This window comes from Theropithecus gelada, chromosome 6 (assembly GCF_003255815.1).
Source record: "Theropithecus gelada isolate Dixy chromosome 6, Tgel_1.0, whole genome shotgun sequence".
NCBI lineage: Eukaryota > Metazoa > Chordata > Mammalia > Primates > Cercopithecidae > Theropithecus > Theropithecus gelada.
In genome coordinates, this window is record NC_037673.1 from 117149808 (window position 1) to 117163489 (window position 13682).

Below are 13682 nucleotides of genomic sequence, written 5' to 3' on the forward strand. Positions count from 1 at the left end.
CTTTAAAGTTTCAACAAGTATCTGAAGTCTTACATGGCAACACTACAGGGCCTCCTGCAACCTCTTAACTGTTTTTTTTTTTTGGCCATGTGTGGTATTGATATGCCATCTACCTACTTTATTTTTACCAATATAGAAAAAATTGTCCTTCATACCTGCATGCCACTGTATATGCTGCTGCCTCTGGCAAAAAAAAAAAAAAAAAAAAAAGGCTGGGTTAAATGTAATGTTTCTTGGATCCTATGCATCTCATCTTTCTTGGATTCCATTTTTATTGTGCCAGAATATCTCCTTAATTAACTTTTAAAGAATGGATGTGAAGGAAGGAAGTGTCTTTGTCCTTAATATCTAAAAATATTTTAATTTACTTTTACAAAACATTATTAATTTAGCCAGGAATTAAAACTGGGGTTGAAATAATTTGTCCTGGAACTTTTGAAGTTACTGGTAAAATGTCTTTGACTGACTGTTCCTCCTGAATAAACTGTATTGATCATGTGATTTGTATTTTTTCTCAGTGTCTTGAAATTGACTTTTTTTTATTTTTCATTCATTCTCATCAGCATTCAATTGGTCCTTTACATTTGAAGCTCCATTTCTGTTGTCAACCATGAAATCTTTATTCTTCCATTATTTATTTTATTATTACCATCTCACATTTTCTCTTTTTCTGTTTCTGGAACTTCTTAATCAGTTATTGAAGCTCCAATGTTGATCTTTTTGCTCTATGTCTTTTAACTTTTTTCTTGTAGTTTTAAAATACATATTTACTTTATATTTGATATTTCTAAGATTTTATTTTTATCTTTCAGCCTATTAATACTTTTTAAATTTAGCATTTGTTTTATATTCCAATTTTTTATTTTATGATTTCTTATTTTTACATATGTTATTATTTTATAACTGCAGTACATTTTCAAGCATCTCTAAATAGATTAATTAGATTTACTACAAAGTTCTATTTAGTTCACTAATAATGGCAGCTTCATCTTCAACATTGATCAATTCATTCATTTTGATCCTTCTGTTTTGTGTTGTTGCTTATCTCAAAAATCTCATGAAACTTAGTCATATGTTCTTAAAATATAGATGTTTTAGAATCGTCCCATACATGGAGCAAGAGCAAATGGCTGGATGTTGTGACTCTATCTTCATGACTTTCCCAATGGAAAAAATGAAGAGCTTTATTCAGAGCTGCTGTTAACCATACTCAGAGCATTCTTATCCACAGACATTGTTCCATATTTTTATAGTAAGGATTTCAGTTTTTTTCTTAAGGTTGTTAGCTGTTACTATGTTGCCAGTCGTGTTGAATGTGAAAGAGTATGGGGCCATTAGACACAATGTGTTCTTGTGAAATACAGTGATTCAACAATGCCCCACTCTAACTTTTGTATTACTTATCACTTCCACTTTTTCTATATTCCACTTTAAAATTTGAAATTCTTCTGGGACGTCATCAGTGCTTTTTCCGCCTTTTTAATTAATTCACCTATATATTTATAAAAATCTCTGGTTAGATTTCACTTTTCTCTCAAAGTTTTCTGAGTTTATTACTATACTTCTTTACTCTCATTTAAAGATGATCTGAGGAGGAAGACATGAAGTACATATGGTTAGTCTCATTTAAACTAGAAACTTATTTTTTTATCCTCAGTATCTTACATATTACCAGATGAATAGTACTTGCACAATAAATATTAATTGAATCCAATTGAACACAGAAAAATAAGACAAATTGCATTATAGTTTTACTTGCTTTTGACAAAAAAATATTAGGTAGTAAATACTTAATTTATCAGGCTCAACTATGAATAATGATTGTTGTCTATTTTAAAATCTAGTTTATTTCCAGAGAACAGGATGTAAGTTGCCACTTATATGCATATTACAAAAGGAAACAACACCTCCCAAAAATGCACCTTACTCTGTTTCCAGAAAAACTTGCAAAAAAATTAGTAAACATTTTTAAGTATATATCCTCCATATTTACCTTCTGACAGTATGATTAGACGTGTACCTTTGTGTGGGTGTGTATATTTATTGTCACTATGTGTTTGTTTTAGTATCTCTTTCAGAGAAAGCTTGTTGCTTTGGAATATCCTTTCTTCTTTATTTTGTAGAAGAACCATATCCCAGATAAAAGTCTGCATTCCCCAGTATCCGTGTTTCAAGATGACTTTATTTTGACTGGTGAGATGTCAGCAAATAAAATGTATTGCTTCTAAAACATCTCCTTAAAAAAGAGTAGTTATGACTTCCCCACCCTTTTTCATTCTACCTCTTGAAATGTATATGCGAAAGCAGGGCCCCAGTCCTCAATTTGGACATGAAAATGGAGCCCACCCCCTTGGTATAGCAGAGCAGAAAGTTACACAGACCTTGGGTCTCTGACATCAAGATCATCTAACTTACTCTGGATTTTTCAAATATATCAAGGAAAAAAAGAAAGAGTTAAATAATACAATTATGGTGCTTGAGATGTTTCAGACTGCAAAGAGAGACATGCTTAGTTGCTTTAGGTGATAAGAACTTAGGAACAATGTGGAACTATGTCAGGAGCTGATTGGCCTCATCTGTAAGAAACAATAATATTGTTAATAAAATATGATTCCTCTAGAAATACAAAGACAGGCCTAGGAACCCAATGCAGTTCTAGTCTTCCCTTTGAAAACAAGCATTTAGTGAAGATCTCCTGAGCGACTTTTTCATACTGGACATTGGACATTTTCAGAAGTCAAGAGAGGCCCGAGTCACTCCTAATTTTAAAGTTTTTATAGATTATTCTACACAAATACAAAGAGAAGTTAACCAAATTGTGAGACAATTTATATATTTCCATTTATGACATTGTTTCTAACGCAAGTAGAATTCAATATAATTTTACCTTTCAGAAGATAACCACAGGGTTTATTCGCACATATGAATTCGTATACAGTGTATCAGAAATACTGTGATCTAGCAGCAGAACACAGAGTCGTAGGCTGTATAATGAAGTGCTTATTTTCATCCTGTCAGTAGATCATTAGGATAGGTGGGTAGAGATTTTTCACATTTTATATGAAGTGCGTGTGCGGTGACTATGGACTCAGGGCAAAGTGGCCTTCCTGTGCTGTGTCCTTGCTGGAATATCCTCACTGTTGACTCCACCACTTCCTGCCTCACCTCTGTTAGGCTTATATGAGGGCTCTTCCAGAGGAGGATATGCCAGTTGCTCTCCTATATATTATGCCTGTGTTGGACACAGTTCTTTTACCCACCAGCATTTGGACTCAGCTACTGAGAAAGATCAAACAGTTATGGGAAGGTAGTGTTTTTACCTGTCTCCTTCTCTTGTTAGAAATTCCTATAGCTCCCATTAATTTCTCTTTTCAGTTCTTCGCTGATAATGCCACCATATTTAAAATGTCATTGTTTTTATAAGTCAACCTTAAAGATTTTACAGGAATCTATAAATGTTCTTGGAAAGGTTTCAGTCAGGGTTAAGTTCCTTATTTCTCTCCATTAAGTTTGTTATTGAAAATTCTTGTGGTTGAGAATTGTCGACAAGGAGGAGCTAAAGATTCACTCAAATTGAAAGAGGTGTACATTTTGTTTTGTTCTTAAGGCAGTTGAATTATATATTTTTTTATTAAACAATATAAGTAAGATTTAGGTTCTAAATGCACTTAGTGCTATATGGAAATTTATTTGAAGAAAAATATATACTTAAATTCTTGTAGTTGTTTTGGAGTTGGACTCAACTGCTTTTTGTGTCAAGCTTTGGAGCAAAGCTTTACGAATTAGGCAAAATAGGAAGAAAGCTCACCAAGTCTCACCAATTCTGTATTTTTCTCTGTTTAATCCATTTTATATGTCTTTCTGGGCCATCTGGAATTGGAGGGATTAAAGATTATGAAAATCAGACCCAACCATGGAAAACTGGGGTAGCATGGAAATATTGGCAATAAATGACTTTTTTCATAGTGTCTATATTTATTCAGTTCCCTCACTAGACAAATTCTCAGTGAATTCTTACTATGTGCAGTCACTGTGCTCTCTGCCAGGGATAAAAGATGGAAACACATGCTTATATGTTCTGGGGGAATACACATAAATAGACAGTCCTAATACATTAAGGCAATTGTAGTATTAAAAGGACAAAACACAGTGGGAGCATAGGAAAAGGAGCTACTAATAGTTTTTTTATCTTGCTACTTTGCTGAATTTGTTTACCAATTCTAATAGTGTTTTGGTGGAGTCTCTACTCTTTTCTAAATATAAGATCATATCATCCACAAAGAAAGTTAATTTAACTTCTTATATTCCAATTTGGATTCCCTTTATTTCTTTCTCTTATCTAATTGCTCTAGCTAGGACATCTGAATTCCACTCTAATGACACCTCTATGGTGCCATTACCCTTATTCATTGTAGTTTAATTTTGTAGAAGTAATATAAACTGAATTTGGATTTCCACAAATAACTTAGATTATATAATTATTTAATTTCTTCTAAATCTGCTTTTCTGTTTCGAAATTAGATATATTTATCCATATGTGAAAATACTGAGCTCATGTGAGCTCGTATTTATCACTATTCTTAATTATTCCAGTCTACTATAGCTTCCTTTTTATACATGATTTTAAAAACCTCCTGGGATTTTCAAACACAACTTCTGCCATTATCCTTGTTTTAAAACTCTCTTTGTTTCACTGTGATTAACCAAGTCCTCCACAGACCCGAATAGCCACAGTTATTTGGACAAATGACTCAATTTCAAGTTTGAGATACATTTTTTCTGGATACCTGATGTTTACGTGTGGATGTTCCCAGATTTGTGATTGATGCCATGCTATCTTCTCACCTCCAATTGTCTGCAAAAAATCTATCCCTTCAGTCCTACTTTCTTTCATTTTGTTTTTTCTTTAATTTCTATCATGCCTGTGGTTACTATTCCTTTAGGTGCAATTTCATACTTTGAAATACCTTAAGCAAAACAGAGATGTGCAATTATAAGGATATAGTGGATTCTTTTTCTAGGTGATTTATTTACTTCTCACTTGACTGTAATAAAATCTAATTGGTTAAGTAAATAAAATGCAGCACCCTTTAGTATGTTTTCCACATAGCATCTGTAAGGTTTACTTATTTTATTTCTTTCTAAATCATTTAGCTAATGTTAAATATTTACTATTCAACCTTAAGAGAAAGGGAAAGAAACCCTGCCCTTTGCCACAACATGGATGGACTTGGAAGACATTATGCTAAATGAAATAAGCCAGATACAGAAAGAAAAATATTGCATGATCTTACTTATATGTGGAATCTAAAACAACAACAACAAAATCAGTGGTTACCATGGTCTGAGTTGGGGGTCAGGGAATGGGGAAATGTAGGTCAAAGGATACGAAATAGCAAATATGTAGGATGAACATGTTGAAAGATTTAATGTACAATATGAGGGCTATAGTTAACAATATTGTATTGTATTTAGGATTTTTGCTAAATGAGTAGATTATAGCTCCCTTGTTGGGGAGAAATGGGTAACTGTGAGATGATGGAGATGCTTATTCATTCCACTGTAGAAACCACTTCACTGTATATGCATTTTATAACCTAATGTGTACCTTAAATATCCACAATAAAATTTATTTAACAAATGTTAACATTTTCTCAGAATGACTTTATATCCTTTTAAAAGCAATAAAATACTGATATTATGTAGCTGATGACTTTCCTCATTTGTTCCTGTTTCTCCTTCTCTGAATTTGATGTGTATTATCTATTTCTATGTATTGACTAAACTACCTGTGCTTCTATGCCTAAACAAGATATATCTACTGAATATATCTTTTTATTATTTCTTAAAATATTCAACATTAGGTTTTCGAGATTTATCCCCGCTGATACATATAGCACTAGTTAATTCATTTTAACTGCTTTATATTTGCTAACACAATCACTTTTTAATAGATATTTAGGTTGCTTCAAATTTCTTGCTATAACAAAAATGATAAACTTACAGGGAATATCCTTGTGTATTTTCAACCCCGTGAACATCTATTGGACTTTCCCTGGCATAGTCAAGGTTGTGTTCCTAGTAGAATTGCCACAAAGTGTGTACCTTATTCAATTTATAAGGTATTCTTTAAAAGTTGTCTGAACTGACTGAATTTACATTTGCACTGACAATGTATAAGTTCCAATTATACACATCATCACCAACAACTGGGATTATCAGGTTGTTTCATTTTTACCAAATCATTGAGTTTGAAATGTTATGTTGTTTTTTTCAAGTTTGCATGACCTCAATTACTAGTAAGACTGAGTGTTTGGAAATTTGTATTCACTTGATGTGAATTGCTACTTCACAATCTTTTTTCCACTCATATATGTGTGTACACATGAACAGGAACTCTAAATTATATTTTATTTATTTATTATTCACCTGAGTTGGTATCGATACTATACTGTTGCTTTGCTTAAGAAAGATTTGGACTAAGTTTTGTGCTTGGAATTAATATGGCTGCATCAGGTTGCATTTGGATATTTGCCTGATATATCTTATTTCTATAACTTTATATTGTCTTCTGTGTCTCTTTTTGACAGCAATCACTACTTTTATCCATTATTTTAATCTATTTACACTCTTGTGATTACAAATATATTGGCATCACTTATTCTATTATAGAGTAACTTTCATTTACGGTGCTTTTTGTTGTGATAAAATTTAAGATTTCTTATTTTCTGCCTTTTTAGATTTATTGAATTTCCTTTATTCACTTTTTATTTCTTATTTATTTTGGAAGTGATAATTTTCTACCTGTTATTTCAATAGTTTCTCTAAAATTTGCACCTGTAGTTTTGACTTAATAAAGTTAATCAGTATCAGATAGATAATAATTTTCCTCTCACACACAACAAAGACAATGACCTTAAATAGTTTAATTCTGATTGTTCTACAATCAGACGTGTTCTTTTTCCTAGTATTTTCACATTTTTCTTACCCCGTCCCAAATTAGTCATTAATATATTATGTTTTGTAATCAATGTATAACTTGACTTACTTGTTTACCAATGCTTTTGTTTATCTATGCTTCTTCCATTCCAGTTCTTCCTTCTGATTATTTACCTTTTGCTGAATTTTCATTTATCAATACTTTCAATACTGAGCTATAAGAGCAATACTCTCTCAGTCTTTGTTGTCTAAAAATGTCTATTTCTCTCACTTCCATATCAGGTAAACTATATTAACATTCCCAATTACTTTTTCAGTATGAACCTATTTCTAAATTATCTTGGGACCACTGTTACTTATGTGAAAATCTGTCAGCCTAATTTTTGTTACTCTATAAATATTTGGTGTTCCCTTTTTTGTTGTTGTAAAACTTTTATCATTGTTTTTCAGTGTTTTCTAGTTTCACTATGGTATGTCTGGGTGAGAGTTTGTTTATATTTTCTTGTTCGAAACTCTGTATACTTTAACTAGAGGACACTTCAGTTCTGAAAGTACTAATTCATTGTCTGTTTGAATACTCCTCTCACTTCTGCAACTCTTTAAAAGAAAAATATGTGGTACTTTATCACATCATCTCAAAGGCTCTCACAGGATAGCTGCTACCTAACTCTCCAACCTCATCTCTCACAGTACCCTTGAGACAAAACAGTCTTTAAATCACTGACATTCAGGTGATCTCTTCTGTCAGAGGGCCTTTATCAGGCTCTTTCCTGAGCAGATGCTTGAACCACTCTTCTGCCAGTAAGCTCCAACTCATCCTTACAGAATGCTTCACTCACTTTCTGATGGGGTCTTCCTCTTCCCTTATAACAGCTTGTATTCTTCAGAGTACCTAAGCTAGTTGCACTTTTACAGTTACTTGTTTGAGGATCTAGTCAAAGTCAGGCCCTTTCACTGGATTCCCTGCTCCATGAAAGCAGCGTTTTGTTTGTTTTTTATTCTCTTGGAATTTTATAGGCACTCGGGACATAACAACGTAGAGACTGAAACCAGGTAGGAAGCGTAAAACAAGCAGGAATGGAGGTGGCATTTATTCATCCTGAAAATCAGCTTCACTTCCCTCATAAAAGACATGTTTTCTCTCCTTTGCTGCAGAATTTACTACGATAAAATGTGTGGGGTAGATAACCTCCAGGTGAAAGAGGACAGGGACCCAGGAGCCAAGACTGTCTCTCTACCTCTCACATTCTTTAGACAGCCTTTCACTTTCTAGACAGAGCTGGTGAATATGCAACCAACTCGGTGGTCATTTATGGATAAATTCTTTTCTTCCCATTTTCTTCTAGAATAACTGAACAAGTTTTGAAGTAACAACCACTTCCAAAAATCAAATCGGAAAGAAAATGCTTTTTGCTCACACTTAAACTCAAGAAATAACCCTCGGAGCATTTACTTAACAAATCCTTGCTGAGCCCCTAATTAATACCGGTTGTTATGTTAGGCCTTTAGAATGCAATAGGAAACATTTTAAGGATGTGTCAGAGTTAACCAGACTAAGAGAAGAAGGAAGAGCATTTCAGGAAGAAATAATGTTTTGTGCAAACATTCTGTGGCAGGAAGCAGACAGGCGATTTTGAGGATCTAAAGAAGACCAGAGAGACTTGGAGCAGAAATACAGAGTTGAGGATTGAGAGTTATTTAGGAGCATGAGACAGTGACTGGAACCGACTCATACTAGCTAAAAAGCCAATCATATTTTTTAAAATTTTGTGAGCTGGTTGGTTGTTAAACATAACAGTTATTAAAAGTGAAACTGGGCCGAAGCGAGTGGATCATGAGATATGCGTTCGAGACCATCCTGGCCAACATACTGAAACCCCGTCTCTTTTTGTATTTCGTAAAAATACAAAAAAATTAGCTGGGTGTGGTGGCAGACATCTATAATTCCAGCTACTTGGGAGGCTGAGGTGGGAGTATTGCTTGAACCCAAGAGATGGAGGTTGCAGTGAACTGAGATCGCATCACTGCACTCCAGCCTGGACGACAGTGTGATACTCTGTCTCAAAAAAAAAAAAAAAAAAAAAAAAAAAAAAAGGTGAAACTGTGTAAACTTGTAATTAAACTAATTACATTAAAACCAAAGGTTTTCTAATTGTTCCCTGTTATTTTAAATTATTTTACTGCAGTTCACTATTGTTTGTGCTCCTGAGTTTATTTATATATAGTATACTTTTTAATTGTGTGCTACTGTACATTTATTCCCAACCTCAGACTCAGTAATGTCGCATTACTAACGTGAAATCAACCACAGTGGGATTTTACACAAAACCTTTCGAATGAAGACTTCCTTACACTGCCAAGAGCCAGGTGATAAACACCAGTATTCCACCGAGAGACTGTGCAGAGTCCTGGTGCAGAATCCTGAAGTCTGTCTTAAGAGTTGATCTTTATCACAGGAGAAATGAGCAGACATATAAAGGATTTAAATGGGGAGTTAACAAAAGCACATTTCTGCTTCGAAAAAAAAAAAAGAAAAGAAAAAGAAAAAGTAATTGAGACTACTGAAATGAAAAAGGAAGTAAAGTGGCTTTAGATAGTCCATATGGCAAATCATAGAGGCTCAGAGTAGGATGACAGAAGTGAAAATGGAGGAAAGTGAATGGATTTAAGATTCATTATTTAGGAGCTAAAATAGAAGGACTTGTTCTCCGGACCAGAAGGCGAGTGAAAGGATGGTATCCAATATAGTTTCTGGATTTCTGATTATTCAGATGTGAGGTTTGTACTGTCATTTGCTAAAATAGAAAATACTAGAAGAAATTTGTGGAATTTATTATATTTGTTGAATGTTTTGAAACTGCTGAGTTTGCAGGCCTTTGAGATATCCAAAGACTGAACCCTGGTGGCATTTACCTGCCTGCTGGAATCAATCACTTAAGAGTCTCGTTGGGAAGAAGTAAAGTCTATATCCTGTCCAACATCTAGATGCTTTTGGTGTTTTCATTTTGAGCCCAATCCTGCCACCATGTGACAAAGAGCCAACTTCACAGTTGATTAAACTTAGACCTAAGTAAAAGAGGAGGGAGCAATCTCCATATGGAATAAATGGGATGGAAATATGTGAAATGAAGGAACTGTCTCCTTACATAAACTATTTTTAAAACAGCCCGTTAACTTTTCCATTCTTATATATGTATAACAGTGCATATATGGTGGCTATGAGAATAGCCTCCAAGACCTCTGAATGCAGAGTGTAAATGACTGAGGACCCTGATGTTGTACTCTAAAAGCCAGCATTTCAGCAGTGACCACACTGCTGCTCCCAGCCAATGACTGAACAGGGCAGAGACACTAAGGTAGCCCTGTTATGGGAGATGTCAGGCTCCCCAGTATCCTTGCCAAACTCTCCTTAGAACTGCATTGTCTAAGATACTTCCATTCAATGTTCCTGTCTTCACAACCTTTCTCCTTAATGTGGGTGATGACCTGCCTTATGCTCTGATGCCTCTGCCAGCCTTATCTGAGTCCCTGGCTCCTCTGCCTGGTGCCTGTAGTAGCCCTTGACTGATGTGACTTCATGTCATTCCCCCAGTGATAGTAAACGTCTGCTTTTTATTAGTTTAGCGTCCTGGGCCCAAATAATTTTCTTTCCCTTTCTGCAAGGTGAGACAGCTTTTGCTTCTACCCTCTCTCAGAAGCAAAAGATCGTTGCCTGTATCTTACAGGTTGGAGGGCTTCTTGCTAACACACCAGTAAAGGTTCTGCTTTATAAGGAAGAACAGTCTGAGAAGTGGATGGGGTTTTGTGCCTGTGTGCCCAACAGGGCCTCTCTTCCATCTCTTTTCTCCTCTCAGCCTGAGAGGTCTGTGAAAAGGAGGCCATGAGTGAGTACAGATGTTACTGTGTCTGAGACTTCCCAGGATTCTAGATTGTCATAATAGCACATATTCAACCTTTAATTAGTCATCAAAGTTTTAGTTGTTTTCTTTACCCACTCTGATGGTTGCTGCTTTTTTTCCTATGATTTTCTAAAGGTTGAACAGTTGATGTCTTCTGTATATCCTCAGAGGGCTTGAAACTCTTGACAGTTCAGTTCATTTGGTTGCCTTGTGAGGTCAGGTTTCTGTTGGTCTCAGGAAAAGTTATGAGTTTGCAGATGATCTTTTTTTTTCTTATTTCAAGATTGGAAGCAATGTTCTCCTACAGCTTTCTACATGGTAAGCAGAAGGGAAGCACTTTCTGATTATTTTAAAACATCAGTTATATTTCTGCATCAGGTTTCATATTTTATGGGTGGGTATATCAGAGTCAGAAATAGAATGCATATATAAATCATATGTTATGTTCTAGGCATGTGAAATTATGTTATCAAACAGTTGGTCCTCTGTGTGATGGTCAATATTCTGTAAATTTATTGACTGAAAACATCAAGCAGCAATGGAATGCTCAGTTCAATATCAGTTAAAGCTTCCATAGCAGATTTCCCCTAGACAAAAAGACATTGTTTCTAGTATACTTTGTTTGGGTCACTCTTCAAAACAATTACCTTGTCCTTTCCACCAGGTGGTTGACCAGATTGACACCCTGACCTCTGACCTACAGCTGGAGGATGAGATGACTGACAGCTCCAAAACGGACACGCTGAATAGTAGCTCAAGTGGCACAACAGCCTCCAGCCTAGAGAAGATCAAAGTGCAGGCTAATGCACCGCTTATTAAACCCCCAGCACACCCATCTGCTATCCTCACGGTCCTGAGAAAGCCAAACCCTCCACCACCTCCTCCACGGTTGACACCTGTGAAGTGTGAAGACCTCAAAAGGGTGGTTCCAACTGCCAATCCCGTAAAGACCAATGGCACCCTTCTACGAAATGGAGGCTTACCAGGTGGACCTAACAAAATTCCAAATGGAGATATCTGCTGCATACCCAACAGTAACTTGGACAAGGCTCCAGTTCAGCCTCTGATGCATAGACCTGAAAAAGACAGATGTCCCCAGGCAGGGCCTCGAGAACGAGTTCGGTTCAATGAAAAAGTACAGTACCATGGCTATTGTCCTGACTGTGATACCCGGTATAACATAAAAAACAGGGAGGTCCACTTACACAGCGAACCTGTCCACCCACCAGGAAAGATTCCTCACCAAGGCCCTCCCCTCCCTCCTCCACCCCATCTCCCTCCTTTCCCACTAGAAAATGGGGGAATGGGAATAAGCCACAGTAACAGCTTCCCCCCTGTCAGACCTGCAACTGTGCCTCCTCCCACTGCACCAAAACCACAGAAGACGATCTTGAGGAAATCAACCACTACAACCGTGTGATGTATGACATTAAAAAAAATGTTTTTTTTTAAATTTTCTATATTATAAACATAAAATAATAAGTAACGAGCACTTTCTACTCAAGCAATAAAAAGCCCAAATATATTAATCCTGCATTCAGCAAAGTGGCATAAAAATCACCTGGTAAGTATGCAGCACATTGCTTATATCCTGGGTATGCATTATTTTAAATGTTGTATCATTAAAAACCTCAGAATGATGAAAAATACGAATGCATTGTTTTTGCAATTGACCTATGACAAACTGTGAACCTGCAGATTTCACCTATTTTGATTTACTATAAGAGCTGGGATTTGATTCATTTTATTTATGCCTAAGTCATCTATGCATTAACATGTCATATTCTTAACTTTGATCTAATGCTTTTTACTAGGAAATTTTAATACTGAAGGACTATTTTATTATTTTTTTCTAAAGATGTTTGTCACTAGTTTTTCATTATTAAATGCTGAGGCCAATACCAAGAAGTTTATTTTCTATATTATACAATTATGAATTACGTGCTCAGCTATATATGTAATAAAATACTTTGGTCTGTGGAAATACTGTTAAATCAATAAACAATAGTAAATAATGACAAAACCAAATGTTCCTCAGAATTAAACTGAAGTAGTGGTTCATTTAATCTCATTTAACATTCCTCAAAATGGGCAGCAGATCTGACAGAGTTTGGAGAAGTTACAGTGAGTGTATATCAGAATTTTCTAAATGCAATATCATATTCCACATCATAAATAGAAATTTACACACTACATATTTTATATTTCCATTTGGTACTTCAAGAGCCTTCTGTCGAACTCTCCCTATGTTGCCAAGCCCTCCTCATACTCAGCAACCTTCCAGGATGGACCCTAAACAATTACATTGAGGCTGTAGGGTGTTTTGCCTCCTGCATTAGCAAACTCTTTGCCTCCCCAAGTGAACCCACATTTACAGGAGAATTATAGGGAGAAATCTGAATGCTTCTGGTGTCAGGAGCTGTTCAGCATTGGGCATAAGTTTTTCCCCCTCAGAGCTGAAAGATACCGTGGGCTGTTGCTGTCCTCTAAAAGAAAGAGAAGGAATCTTTCCTTCTAACATCAACTAAAAATCCTCCTCTTCAGTCTTATCTACCAGCTTAAGAAACTTTACCCACGCGTGGGCCAAATTTAACTTCCAATTGCATTCCTTTCAATTGATGAGATATGTTGTCCTGGAGCTGGAAATGAGTTTCTCTCCCCTAGAGTTATGATGAGGACAGGTTCCTGAAAACAAAATTGGTTCATTTAGTGGTAAGAGTAGAGGGAGTCATCTTTTGTGGAAATGTAGTTATTGCACAACTTAATACAGAATCCGATGGCTTTTATGAATATTTGGCTTTTGCTCTCAAAATTGTAATCTTTGCACAGGGAGGTAGCCTTCAA

At 35.5% G+C, this 13682-nt stretch overlaps 1 protein-coding gene across 3 annotated transcripts in view; it reads left to right on the forward strand.

The window, feature by feature from the left end:
• The window catches only part of PRR16 (proline rich 16), a 209463-nt gene extending 196597 nt beyond the window's left edge, over positions 1 to 12866 (forward strand). For 2 of the 3 annotated variants that reach the window (XM_025388354.1, XM_025388353.1), the window contains one exon: positions 11503 to 12861. In XM_025388354.1, the coding sequence (XP_025244139.1) occupies positions 11554 to 12258 (705 nt within the window). In that variant the 5' untranslated portion in view covers positions 11503 to 11553 and the 3' untranslated portion in view covers positions 12259 to 12861. Of the gene's footprint in view, positions 1 to 11502 lie in introns of all 3 variants that reach the window. The other variant, XM_025388351.1, reaches the window with a different exon arrangement.
• Positions 12867 to 13682: the final 816 nt, after the last annotated feature.